The 13,453-nt window shown below is 39.3% G+C and overlaps 1 protein-coding gene across 1 annotated transcript in view; it reads left to right on the forward strand.

Moving 5' to 3' along the window:
* Positions 1 to 13,453, forward strand: part of LOC122806055 (membrane cofactor protein-like) — a 1,194,338-nt gene that overhangs the window by 490,367 nt on the left and 690,518 nt on the right. Inside the window, exon 3 of the mRNA XM_044076296.1 lies at positions 4,845 to 4,918. Within this exon, the coding sequence (XP_043932231.1) occupies positions 4,845 to 4,918 (74 nt within the window). The remainder of the gene's footprint in view (positions 1 to 4,844; positions 4,919 to 13,453) is intronic.

A 13,453-nucleotide genomic window follows, 5' to 3' on the forward strand; every position in this document is an offset into this window, starting at 1 on the left:
GAGAATTATAAGATGTCATTACAGTTTGCCAATTATTTGGTGTCTGGTAATATATGATAAAGTAGCCTGTAGGAAGTGGAGAATAGACTATGAGGGGTGGGAGCAGGAGCATTCCCAAGATGATGTTAGATGTGAGTTTGCACTCAGATTTTTTTAAAAGCAGGGAGGTTGGTGGTGATACGGATGGAGGGAGGAAGGGAGTTCCATAGGCATGCCAGGGCAAAGGACAGGAGGTTTTGTCCTGGAGAGTGGAGGGGTTTGTACAGTTCTATTAGGTTTTGGTTATTAGATCTTAGGAGTCTTTGTGGCAGGTGCATTTTAAAGGTAGAGCTGAGAGAGAGACAGAGGGAGGGATGAAAAATTAGTTTGTGAGCAAAAGTGAGCTGAGTATAGGAGAGATCGTTGGGAAGCTCTAGCCAGTTAAGTTTGTGGAGGGATGCACAGTGATGGGTAGATGATTTGTGGCTAGTGGCAAATTTGGCAATTTTATTATAACAAGAGGACAGTTTTGTTTTGAGATGATTGTAGGTTTTTTAGGAGAGGGGCACCATAAAGGAGGGAAGGGATGAGAAATGTAGCGAGAGTGACCTTAATAGATGTAGTGAGGAATCTGTTGTGTCGGTAGAGCATGCCAAATTGTTGGTGTTTTTTTTTATGTTTAGTTGTAGGTGGCTAGCTGCACAATTCTGCAGCCTTGTTTACTAATACTCAAACCAGATAGTACTTTACTGTAGTGCTGTAGAGCTTGTACTGGCTCCCTGTCTGGTTTTGAACAGCATTCAAAATCTAGCACTTGGCTTTTTATTACTGCATGGCTTGAGCCTCTCTTACCTAAGCTAGCTTACTGTTGTTTACTGCCGTCCTGGGTTTTTGCACTCTGCTCCTCTGGGCTGCCAGTACTCCGTGGTGTGGATTGAATTTTCTAGTGTATGATCGTTTGCTTATTAGGGCTGAATCTCTGGAATTTACTATCTCATTGGCTTAGAGGGTGTTTCACATTGGTTGGTTTCAAGGCATCCCTAACATCATAAGTTGAAACTCAACCAAAGCAGAACAAGGGTAGTCCACAAACGACACACCAGAACGTAGTATAGAAAAACCCACTTTAATTTGGCACTTTCGTCAAAAACTAGACCATCAGAATACCATGTATCTAACAAATCAAGTTTAAATACCCTCCCCAGCAGTACATTAAACAATTAAATGACATCACTTCCTCTTGTGAAGAATAATCAACATATATAATTTTTGAATAATACAATAAAATGGTTTAAATATCAACCCCTTTTAAAAACATTAGAAACTACAATATTAAAACGATTACGTTGTGTTACATTTTTTTATATAAAATATAATGATTTAAGCTTCAACAATGAACTTATAGTGATCTTGTCATTCAATACAGGAAACTGGCAGGCATTAAGCTTAATTTGCCATTTGAGCTCAAGGAATTCTAGGTACTCATCAGAGGCCCCCCCCCCCCACGAAGACCCAGATCAACATGCTCAATGGTACAAAATTTAAAAGCATGTGAGGGGAGAAGACTAAGATGTTTATACAAAGCATTTTTTTTTCATTTTTACATCTGATGTCATAAGTATGCTCGTATATCCTTTGCTTCAAAGCTCTCAGTTTTTCCTACATAGAACCCCTCACATGAGTCACACTTTGCTATATAAACAACACCTCTAGAATAATAAGAATATTTTTTGCAAGGTAAGATAGTCCCATAGCCTTTAATGAATAACTTATCTACATTAAGTATATAAGGACACTGAGAGCATCTCCCACATTTGAAACAGGCACCCTTTTCAGGTATATTTCTTTTTCTTTCCGACAGTCCCTTTATTGAGGTGTCCTTCTTGTAAACCACCATCGGCTGACAACCCACCAATTTATTGATACTACTATCTAAATTAAAAATCTTCCAGAATTTTTTTATAATGTGTCATACATCAAAAAAGTTAATAGTAAATAGAAGGACCAAAGCCCTACTAATTTTATTGTTACTTCTCCTCTCAAGGTCTTCCATTAAAGTGATTAGACAAGAGAGTATGAAAGATGCCAACTTCTTTCTTGTTTTTAACTTCATTATAGATGTTAACCACAAAGTCAGTAGGGTAACCCCTTCTTAATAACATATCTTTTAATACCTCACATTCCCTTGCAAAGTCTCCTTCCTCAGAGATCATTCTACCCAACCTGACAAATTGCCTTTTTACCAGGGCTTTCTTTTGAATGTACAAGGTTCCAGCTTTGGTAGTGCAGAAGGGAATTAGAGTAGGTTGGTTTCCTATACAACTGGGAAGTGAACATTTTTCTAGTGTAGTCCTTTTTAATAGTCACATGCAAAAAGTGTAGGTTATTGTTGTCCTTAACCATACTAAACTTCATAAAATCCGTTGTCTCATTAATGTAAGAGAAAAACTCATCTAGTTCATCCTCAGTCCCCTTCCAAAATAGGACAAGGTCATCCAAGTAACAACCAGAAGGAGTCCACAGTTCCTTAAACCTAGAATTTAGAATGAAAAGGTCCTCCCAGTGTGCCAAGACAATGTTGGCAAATGTAGGTGCGCAGCACACACCCTTAGCCACACCCTATCTTTGTTTGAAAATATGTCCTTCAAACCCAATTAAATTATTGTCCAAAACAAGTTCCATACAAGTTCAAATGGTCAGAATTGAACCATAGTCAAAACTAATGTTTTTACACAGATAGTTATAGAACCATTCAAGCCCCAAGTCGTGGGGAATGACCGAGAATAAATCACAAATATCTATAGTGACCATAATCAGTTCATCAGCATACATATCTGGTTTTATTTTTTTTAAAAGGTCCCACGAGTCTCTCACTACCCATTTCCTATGGTCCAAAACATGTTTGACCCTACCATCAACAAACTTGGCCAAACAAAACATTTTTGATGCTTTTGCATCTACAATCATATGTAAGGGTGGTTGTTATTGACTTGTGGATCTTAGGAATCCCAAAAATTGTCCCTATCCTGAGGATGTTTGAGTTTCAGAAACTCATGAACCTCTAACCTGATTTTTCCATTTAGTAATAACTTGTCTAGGGTAAGATCTATATTCCTATATGCAATATTCAACTCGTTGTGAGACACTTCTAGATAAGTTTCACTGTAAAGCATGTCAAACATCTTTGCGTTATAGTCAGTAAAATCCATATCCACAAGCCTCCCTCCCTTATTGGGTTTCATAATTCTAATTTCATTGTTTTTTTATTATTTCCAGAAATAAAGACCATTCTGCCAGTGACATATTAGTAGGGTTTATTTTATTGTGTTGACTCAAGACTTCTGTTATCTCATTCTCACATAATATTTCAAACATTTGAACTAAAGGGTGTACTGGAGGTATAAAAATACTAGGCTTGTGTAATGTGCCAGGCTCCACTGAACCTGTATTATTGCCAAAATGTAATGCTAAATTCAATTTCCTACTAAAAGATTTCAGCTGTATTACAGTATCAACAATAGTAGCTTTTCTAGTAGGTACAAAATTCAGGCCTTTAGAAAATAATTTTGCCCAAGCAGAATTCACTGAAATTTGACTAAAAGTGTGTAGATAGAAAAGTCCCCAGCCATGTTTCATTATAACAAAATTCTGGAAGATTTTTAATTTAGATAGTAGTATCACTAAATTGGTGGGTTGTCAACCGATGGTGGTTTACAAGAAGGACACCTCAATAAAGGGACTGTTGGAAAGAAAAAGAAATATACCTGAAAAGGGTGGCTGTTTCAAACGTGGGAGATGCTCTGTGTCCTTATATACTTAATATAGACAAGTTATTCATTAAGGGCTAAGGGACTATCTTACTTTGCAAAAAATATTCTTGTTATTCTAGAGGTGCTGTTTATATAGCAAAGTGTGACTCGTGAGGGTTCTATGTAGGAAAAACTGAGAGCTTTGAAGCAAAGGATATACAAGCATACTTATGACATCAGATGTAAAAATGAAAAAAAAAATGCTTTGTAGAAACATCTTAGTCTTTTCCCCTCACATGCTTTTAAATTTTGTGCCATTGAGCATGTTGATCTTGGTCTTCGGGAGGGCCCTCTGATGAGTACCTAGTATTCCTTGAGCTCAAATGGCAAATTAAGCTTGCCTGCCAGTTTCCTGTATTGAATGACAAGGTCACTATAAGTTCATTGTTGAAGCTTAAATCATTATATTTTATATAAAAATGTTGTAACACAACTTAATCGTTTTAATATTGTAGTTTCTAATGTTTTTAAAAGGGGTTGATATTTAAAAAACATTTTATTGTATTATTCAAAAATTATATATGTTGATTATTCTTCACAAGGGGAAGTGATGTCATTTAAGTGTTTGATGTACTGCTGGGGAGGGTATTTAAACTTGATTTTAGATGCATGGTATTCTGATAAAGTCTAGTTTTTGATGAAAGCTCTAAATTTAAGTGTGTGCTGGTGTGTTGTTTCTAGACTACCCTTGTTCTGCTTTGGTTGAATCCCTAACATCATACTTGCTTGACCTAACTACTGATGACAGCCTTTAAGAATGACAAGTGTTGTTGCCTTAATATACTGTGGTGTTTTATTGTTTGTTTAATTGGTTGGCTTAAAAGTGTTCTGAGGCATACTTACCCAGTTAGCAAATGTAAAGTAAATAAAGATATATATATCATTCATTTTGAAGTTGTACTTAGTTGACAAGCATTTGAATTTAAATATGAATATCATGGTAGTAACATCTGAGTGAAAACAATTATAATTTATGTGTATACATTGTTATTTCATGTAATATAAACTATATTATAACATTTTCTAAATGTGTTTTTATTTATGGATGTGTCACAGGTATCGACTTCAAGGGGCAGCAAGAAGAGTTTGCAGTTCAAGTGGCTGGGTTGGTGGTAATGCTACATGTGTACGTAAGTAAGCAGTGCATATTTCTGTTATGCCACTTTGTTAGTAGCTGAAGAAAAAAAATCTAATTTCTTACAACGTTCATTGTGTAAAATCAGTCATAGTGCCAAAAAGTTCTGTGAGACTCACTTATGGTAGGTGCTCTGAACTGTTCACTATGGGGCACAGAAGAAGAAAAGCTGTTGCTAGTAATTGTGGCTGAATTTATGCAGTGACATAAATTAAATTGTTATTTTGCAAGCAGCCTTCGCCAAAAAGTTTTGCACAGTCTCACATTTTACACGACAGGAATAACATAAGGAAAGCAATTTTGTGCAGTAAATTGCATTAGTGTGCATAATACTGATTTAAACACCAGGGAGATTAAGAAACAGAGTAGTGATACAGCATGATGCCAGAAATCCCATGCAATTAAGCATGTGTGCTGATTCTTGTGTGTGCCTGTATCTATCTAAATGTATCTGTCTATGATGCTAGAAAGCCCATTCAGTTAGGCATGTGTGCTGATTGCTGTGTGTGCCTGTATCTATCTATATGTATCTATCTATCCATCTATCTATATTATATAGGTTACAGTTCATTTGATCTAAAGTTCTTTTCACCTAAAAGAAAACAGTGGTTCATTTGATTTAAACCACAAATGACTGAATCACATTTTATTGAAAACTATATTAGCTTCTTGAAAATGACTATTGGTTTGGTTTGGTGTGGGGAGGATCAGATTATAATACAAATTAGGGTTAATCATATTAGCTCCTTGCTAATGCCCAGTGTTAAGCTGTGCCTCTATTTCTAGAAGCTTGCGTGCCATCTGTGATTCAGTGTGTAAAGAGTTTTCTGTTTTCTTCATGGCTGTGCGACTGTGAAGTTAATATATTTAAGTTAGAGGGTATGGGGGTGCAGGGGGACTTGCCTTCTTGCAAAAAAAGCTTTTGGAGATATATTTATTGCATGTGACATTTTCGGTGAGATGAGTTTTGATGTTTTGTAATTTAGATCAAATGAGTTTTCAATCAAATTAACTATTTTTTAATAGATCAAACGAGTTTAGCTCAAATAAACCATGTGTGTGTGTGTGTGTGTGTGTGTGTGTGTGTGTGTGTGTGTGTGTGTGGGTGTATATATATATATGTATATATATGAAATGTCGAATTTCAGTATCTCAAGACTATAAACCCGAATGTTTAAAATAGCGTAAGTTCATAATCACAAATTCGAATATCTCAAATTTGCGGTGATGGCCTTACGCTACATGATGTCCGGGAATGTGTGTTTATGGTGCATGGTGCCGTGTGTGGATCTAGGTGTTTTGTCAGGTAAGTGAGTGAATGTTTTGTAAGGGATTTGAGTGGGGGTTAGAGTGTGTTTGAGTGTGCTGATATGTTTGATGTGTGTGTGAGGGACTGGCGAATGTGTGTGTGTGTGTGTGTTTGCTTTTGTTTCCTGTTTGTACAATCTCGGTGTTAGTATATATAAGTAGGGGGGTATGGGGGCACAGTGCTCCCCTGCTTATGTGTGTATGAGTTGTGTATGTGTGTAGTTTTTGTTTGTTTATGTTGTGATGTAGGTGCTGTGTTGTATGAATGGTGTAGTGTATGCGGTTTGTTCGGTGTTTTGAATTTTGCGGTTTTAGTTTCGGGATTTTGTAGTTTCGGTGTTTTGTGGCTTCAGTTTCATAGTTTTGAGATACTGAAATTTGATGTTTCAGTATTTTGAGATTATGAAGTGAATATATATATATATATATATATATATATATATATATATATATATAAACACATGTATATTATACAATATAATATATAGATCTACAAATAAATAGATATGTGTATATACATATATATATATATATATATATATATATATATATATATATATATATATATATATAAAACCTACATTGTTTAGACTACTGCAGCAGTGATCATCTGAACATGTACTGTTATAGTAAGTTTACTTATACAACTGTACTTTCTCACTTCTGGAGTGCCTTATTTCCAGAAGAACTTGACTAGGCATGACCTTCAAATCCAGAGTTCCAGGAGAGAACTGAAGACAAACTTAAGGAATCCACCAGCTCTTTCACCTTCTTGTAGACTTAATTCACTGAGAGGGTGATGCTCCTGCACATGGCTCAATGCCAGAATAGCATCTTTTTCATGCAAGGGGAGGAGAATGACCTCATGTCCATTTGGGAGTCTACCTATGTACCAAACAAATAACAGTTTGTTCTTTGCTTAGTTGATAACACAAACCAGGAGAAGCTGTTTTTATAAGGCTTTGAGGGCAGAGCACTGCTATGACTTCTGTGTGGAAATTAAGATGGACTATCCAACCCACAATTGAAATATCCAACATCAGAATCTGTAGTAACTTTATCTGCAGAAACAGAAGCCCCAGTAGTGAGATTGTGCATGAGCCCAAAGACAGACAAGGGTGTGACACCACAAATGGGTACTTGAATGTGTAGTGGCTCTGCAGCTATAGATACCTTTCAGTCCACTGCAGCACCTGTTTCCTCATGTATTCAGATGGTCTTGTGCAAATTGTGGCGACCATCAAACCAATAAGGCACATCAGAATCTGGGCCAGGGTTCAGTACTACATTTGCATCCAGTCTACTTGGCAATAACTTCCTCACCTTCTCCAAGGACAGGAATGGCTGATGTTGGAGAGTGGTTACCTTTGTTGCAATAAAGGAATCTGTTGAGTTTGGAATAGAGATGTTTGCTTCCAGATTATGGTCTCTGGAGGCACTAAGGGTTAGTTGTCCATGTATGGAAACCATATGATACTCTTTTTCTGGAAGGCTTTAGTCACAAGAGCCAAAACCTTGGCAAAGAGTCTGGATGTTGAAAAAGCTGTACTGGCAGTGATATGTACCTGAAGCAAACTGGAATCTTCTTTGTGGACCCTGAATGTTGATATGGAAAAAGTCCTGCATCATATCTAATGATACCATCCATGCATTCTGAAGGAGCAAGAACATGATCCCCTCAAGGAGCAAGAATATGATCCCCTGTAGGGTGACCATTCAGAACTGAATATGCCAGATGTACTGGCTGAAGTCTTTGAGGCCCAGCAGGGCACCAAGGTTACCCATTCATCTTGATACTAGGAGGAGGCAAGGTAAAACTGTTGTCCCATTCTCCAGTACTAGGACAACCACTATAGCATTTTTTATGGAACAGTGGTAAGATCTGTTCTAGCACATGTGCTGAAATAAGTGACAAACCGTGAACGTTCTTTCTGCAAAGGATTTGTGAACTCCAAAGTGTAACCAAAGGCATTGTCTAAGATCCACCTACCAGTTGTGATGGTTCAACAAGTAATGTGAACATAGAAAACTGCCCTCCATGAATCATCCTTGACAAGTCAGGACTGCAGCAGAGCTTCCGGAAGAGTCAGCCACTTGGGTGACTCTGTTAATACAAGAAGAGTCAGTATTGTGTGAGGCTTCAGGGTCCTCCTTAGGTGCTGGTGAGACATTTTCCTCTTTTGAGATTATCCATTTCTTGAGGAGGATGTGGTAGGGGGTGACAGTAGGTGGTTTACAGAGATGATTTACAGATGATTAACCTATTTTCTTCTTAGACAGTCATTAACTAGGTCCTGGACCAGCTAGTCAAAGAACATTTTGCCCAAGAAATTCACATCAGGGATCTTGTTCCTCAGTTCCTCACTTTGAGAGGAAATCCTCAACCTGACTTCCTTTCGAAGCATATGCTTGAGTCTGTCTCCACACAGTAAAATTACATGGAGACGTATGGCACTCCACTATAGAAATTGTTCATAGGTTGGCACAGGGCTATCAGCCCTAGGGCCTGTACAAGCCTAGCCATAACAATTCCCTGGCTATTTCTTCCTACAATATTTACTTCCCTGGATCCCTGTCTAGCAGGGCAACTGATGTGATTTCCAGGGTAAATTTCCTATCTCCCATATAGTCGTCATGGTTCCTTTTGAAGAGGGCCAAAGAGGTGCTTTGCTTGATATGTATGGACAGTCTATTCCAGAGTATGGGGAGTCTCTGTGTTAGGAACTTATCCCTCCAGCATGTTTTGTTCATTGTGATGAGAAGGTTTAGGTCAGTGGAGCATGTGACTGTGTTGGATTGGGATTTCTTTAAGTGTAGCATGTCCAACAGCTTTGGGTTTGATATGGCCTTGTATGTTAAGCAGAGATCGCCTCTGAGCAGACGATATGTGACAGAGTATAGCTGGAGCTTTTTTAGTCGGTCAGCATTGGGCATCTGCTTTAGGCCTATGATTCTTTTAGTGAGGTGTTTCTCGGCCTTTCCAGTTTTTGCAGATGTCTTGTGAGGTACATACCAAATGGGGCATTGTACTCTATGATGGGTCTAATGAGGGATGAGTATAGTGGGACAATGACATCCTTTTTTCTGGATGAAAAGCCCTTAGTGATGAGGTGTGTGACATAGAAGGATTTCCTGACTGTTGTGGCGATGTGGTTATCGAAGGAGAGATCATTGTCCACCTGTGTTCCTAAGTCTTTTATCACACTTTCAGTGTGTAGTGTACTGCCACCTATGTAGTAATTCATGGGTACATGTTTTTTCCTAAAGGGGGTAACTATACACTTCTTGGCATTGAGCTTGAGCCCATGGCTCTGGCACCAAACCTCTATTTCTGTAAAGCCCTTTTCTAGAATATCCACATCATTTGAGGATTCAGTAATGGCTCCCAGTTTGCAGTCATCTGCATACTTTGTTAGCCAGAGTCCCTTAATGTTGGCCTGTACTTCAGAGAAGTAGATGCCAAAGAAGAGCGGTCCCACGACTGAACCCTGAGGTACTCCAATTGTCTGGAGCTGGATTTGGAGTCAGCTACTTTTACAGTGTGGGTTCTGTCAGTATGTCAATTGGCAACCCATTGAGTGACATAGGGATTTATGCCCAGCTTAGTAATTTTATCTATGATTCCAGAGTGGAGCATGGTGTCAAAGGTCTTGGCGAGGTCCAGATAGGCTGTGTGGGCTGCTTTACCGTCATCCACGGCTCTGGAGACTGATTCAAAGAAGTCATTCAGGTTCAGGAGACACGATCAGCCCTTCACGAACCCTAACTGTGTGGGGTCCAGTGTTGAAGGTGCCCAATGTCTTTGTTTATAAGTTCCATGATAATACGTTCCATGGCCTTGCAGATCAGGCTCGTCAGACTGATGGGATGGTAGTTCCCAGGATCCAAGGTGGATCCCCCCTTGTGAAGTGGGATAACTGTATCTGTGCACCACTCAGTGGGCATGAAGCCTGAGGTGAGGCTATGATTAAACATGACGCTTAGGTGAGGTGCCAGTTCATTTTGTAGTTCATGTAGTACACAGCCCGGGATGTTGTCTGGTCCCATGGATGGTGTATCCTTAGCTTTGGAGAGTGCGTTTTTTTACCTGTGTGGCCATGATTACCGGAATTTGGCAATCTTTCGGTATTGAGATGAACTCTTTAGGGGGTGAGAGGGGGGGTGAAGTTGGCACTGAATCGATCTGCCAGGATATTGGCAATGTCCTTGGGATCAGCATATTTAATGCCATTCTGTTGTAGCTCAGAGCAGATCTGAGCATTGCCATTTAGATTCTTGACATAGCTATAGAATGCCTTGTAGTTGTCTTTGGAATCTTAGGCAATTTTATTTTCGTAACTAGCTTTGGAGGTTTTTATGAGGGATCTCAGCTTCTTACTGAGGCTGGTAAGGAAGTTTTTTGCATCCTGGGATTTTCCTCTTTTCTGCAACAGTTTCTTCCTTCTGTTGTATAGTTTGTTTATAACAGGGGCCACCAGATTTGCTTTCTTTTGTTTTGGAGGAGAGCATCTTGGTTCTATTTGGGATGGCACGATTCATGCACGAGTGGATGTGCTCATACAGTGCTTTCATGTAGGATTCGGCAGTCGAACTTTCAGTTACCATATGCATGGGTGTCATGAAGTTTGTCAATTCTGACTTGAGTAGTATGAAGTTGAACTTGGAGATGTTTTTTACAGATGTTTCCTTACTTTGGGGGTGGGGGTGCTATGTGGATGTCAAATATGATTAGCTTATGGTCAGACCTAACCAATGAGGGGGTGACCACTGGTGCGGAGCATCCATTTCCCATGTTGGTAATGACCAGGTCCAGGATATTGGAGCCCCTGTGGCACTATGGATTAGTTGATCCAGGGCATTGGAATTTATGAATTTTATTTATTTATTATTAAATATTATTAAATTAAATTCCAAGAACCGTTGGGCAAAGGTGTTGGTACATGAGTAGTTTTCCCAGTTAATAGCAGGATAGTTGAAATCATCCAGTATTATGGTGTTTGGTTGTATCTTAATATCTTCCAGTATGTTTAGAAATGTGTAGTGAGAATCTTGGGGCATGGTGGAAGATCTGTAGCAAGCTACAATTTGGATTGCAGTCTTACCTAGTGTTAGTTGCACCGGGAGAGTTTCAGATGCATTGTGCAGCTAGCCTGGAGGTGTTTTTCATGCCTTCCTCATTAGGTAGGACTGGAACTGGGAAAGACCAGATAAATAGTAGAGGATCTAAGTCCCATTGTAGCAAAAGAGCAGATCTTGGCACCCTCTCCAAAGTACTAAACACCTTTTCAGGTATCACATGTGTAGCTTCTAGGTCTTAAGCTGGAGTGAAGAGATCACATAAAAATAAGTATTGAAATGTTTTGTTTGAATAGGATCAGGGATGTACTCTGTTTTAAAGGATGGAGAGCCTATTCCATAGTGTGAGGCATCTTTTGGGACACATGTCTATCTCTTCCAGCTTGTTCTGTTTTATGTCACAAGCAAAGCTCAGATTATTTGATCTAGTGTTTCTGGTGCCCTTTGTTTTGTGCATGTGCAACAGATCCCTCAGGGCTGAGTCTGAGGATGCCCTGTATGCCAGGCAATGATCCCCTTTCAACAGCCTGTCCGAGACTGAATACAGATACACAGCCTTTAGGTGATCAAGGTAGGACAGGGTATTCATGCGTTGAATTCTCCTGGTGAGAAACTTTAGAGGGCATGAAAACTGTTGCATATTTCTGGTTAGATACTTGCCAAAGGGGGCACTGTATTTAATGATAGGTCTGCTAAGTACCAAGAAGAGTGGGTAGTGTAACTTCCATGGACCTGGATGCCACATCCTTACCAATAAGTTGGGTGACATAGAATGATTTTTTTATTATTTTAGCTATATGTTGGCCAGATTACAATGCTGTCTACATATGTTTCCAGTTCCTCTGCTACAGGGCTTAGGGGAATTTTATCATTGGAGTAATTAACATGCATTGATAGTTTCTCAAAAGATGTTGTAAATCATTTTTTGGCATTGAGTTAATACGTTGGGTGACATAGAATGATTTTTTTTATTATTTTAGCTATATGTTGGTTAAAGGCCAGATTGCAATGCTGTCTACATATGTTTCCAGTTCCTTTGCTACAGGGCTAAGGGGAATTTTATCAGTGGAGTAATTAACATGCATTGATAGTTTCTCAAATGATGTTGTTAATCATTTTTTGGCATTGAGTTTTAGGCCATGGCTTTGCCATCAGTCTTTTCTGTGTGTTAAACCCACTTGCAAGATATTTGTGTCCTGGGGGAATCTACAATAGCTCCTAATTTATAGTCATCTGTGAACTTGGTGAGCCAATGGCCATTAACATTAGCCTTGACTTCTGAGAACTAGATGTCAAACAGGAGCAGGTCCAGCAACGAGCCCTGGAGCTCTCTAGTAGTGACTGGTCTCTTGGTAGGGGTGGTCTTGCCAATCCTGACTTCTTGGGTCCTGTCTGTGACCCAGCCAGCAATCCATTGAGTCATGTAAGAGTTTACACCTAACTGAGAGAGCGTGTCAAAAATGCCTGAGTGGCGCATTGTATCAAATACTTAGCCAGGCCAAGATATGTAGTATGTACAGTTTTACCCTCGCTTACTGCCTTGGTGACCCTGTCAGAGAAGTCTACCGGGTTAAGGCATGTCCTTGCTTTTACAAAGCCAAACTGGAATGGGTCCAGTGTCTGTAGGTTGCCAATGTCCTTATTTATCATTTGCATGATAATTTTTTCCATGGCTTTGCATGTAAGACTTGTGAGACTTGATGAGTATATAGTTTCCTGGGTCCATTGATGGTCCTCCTTTGTGGAGGGGAATGACTGTTGTTGGCCTTCCATTCAGTTTGAATGTAACCTGTATCAAGGCTATAGTTGAAGAGTGCCTCAAATGACCCTGATAGATCATGTTTTAGACTGTTCAGAAGGCAACCAGGGATGTTGTCAAGACCCATGGAGGCAATGTTCTTGCCTTTAACAAGTACTGCCAACACCTGGTCCCTGCTGATATCTGGGGAAGTATGTTGGAAGGGATTTCAAATGGTGGAGCTTCGGGAGAGTATAGGGGGGGGGTGAAGTTTGAACTGAATTTATCAGCCAGTAAATTTGCTATGTCACCCTGGTCAGCGTAGGTGGTACCATTCACCACCAGTTCCAGCACACTGTTGTGTTTTACCTCTAAGGTTCTGGATGTAACTGAAAAAGGCCTTCTGAT

Source organism: Protopterus annectens, chromosome 7.part0 (assembly GCF_019279795.1).
Source record: "Protopterus annectens isolate FY-2018-M chromosome 7.part0, PAN1.0, whole genome shotgun sequence".
NCBI lineage: Eukaryota > Metazoa > Chordata > Ceratodontiformes > Protopteridae > Protopterus > Protopterus annectens.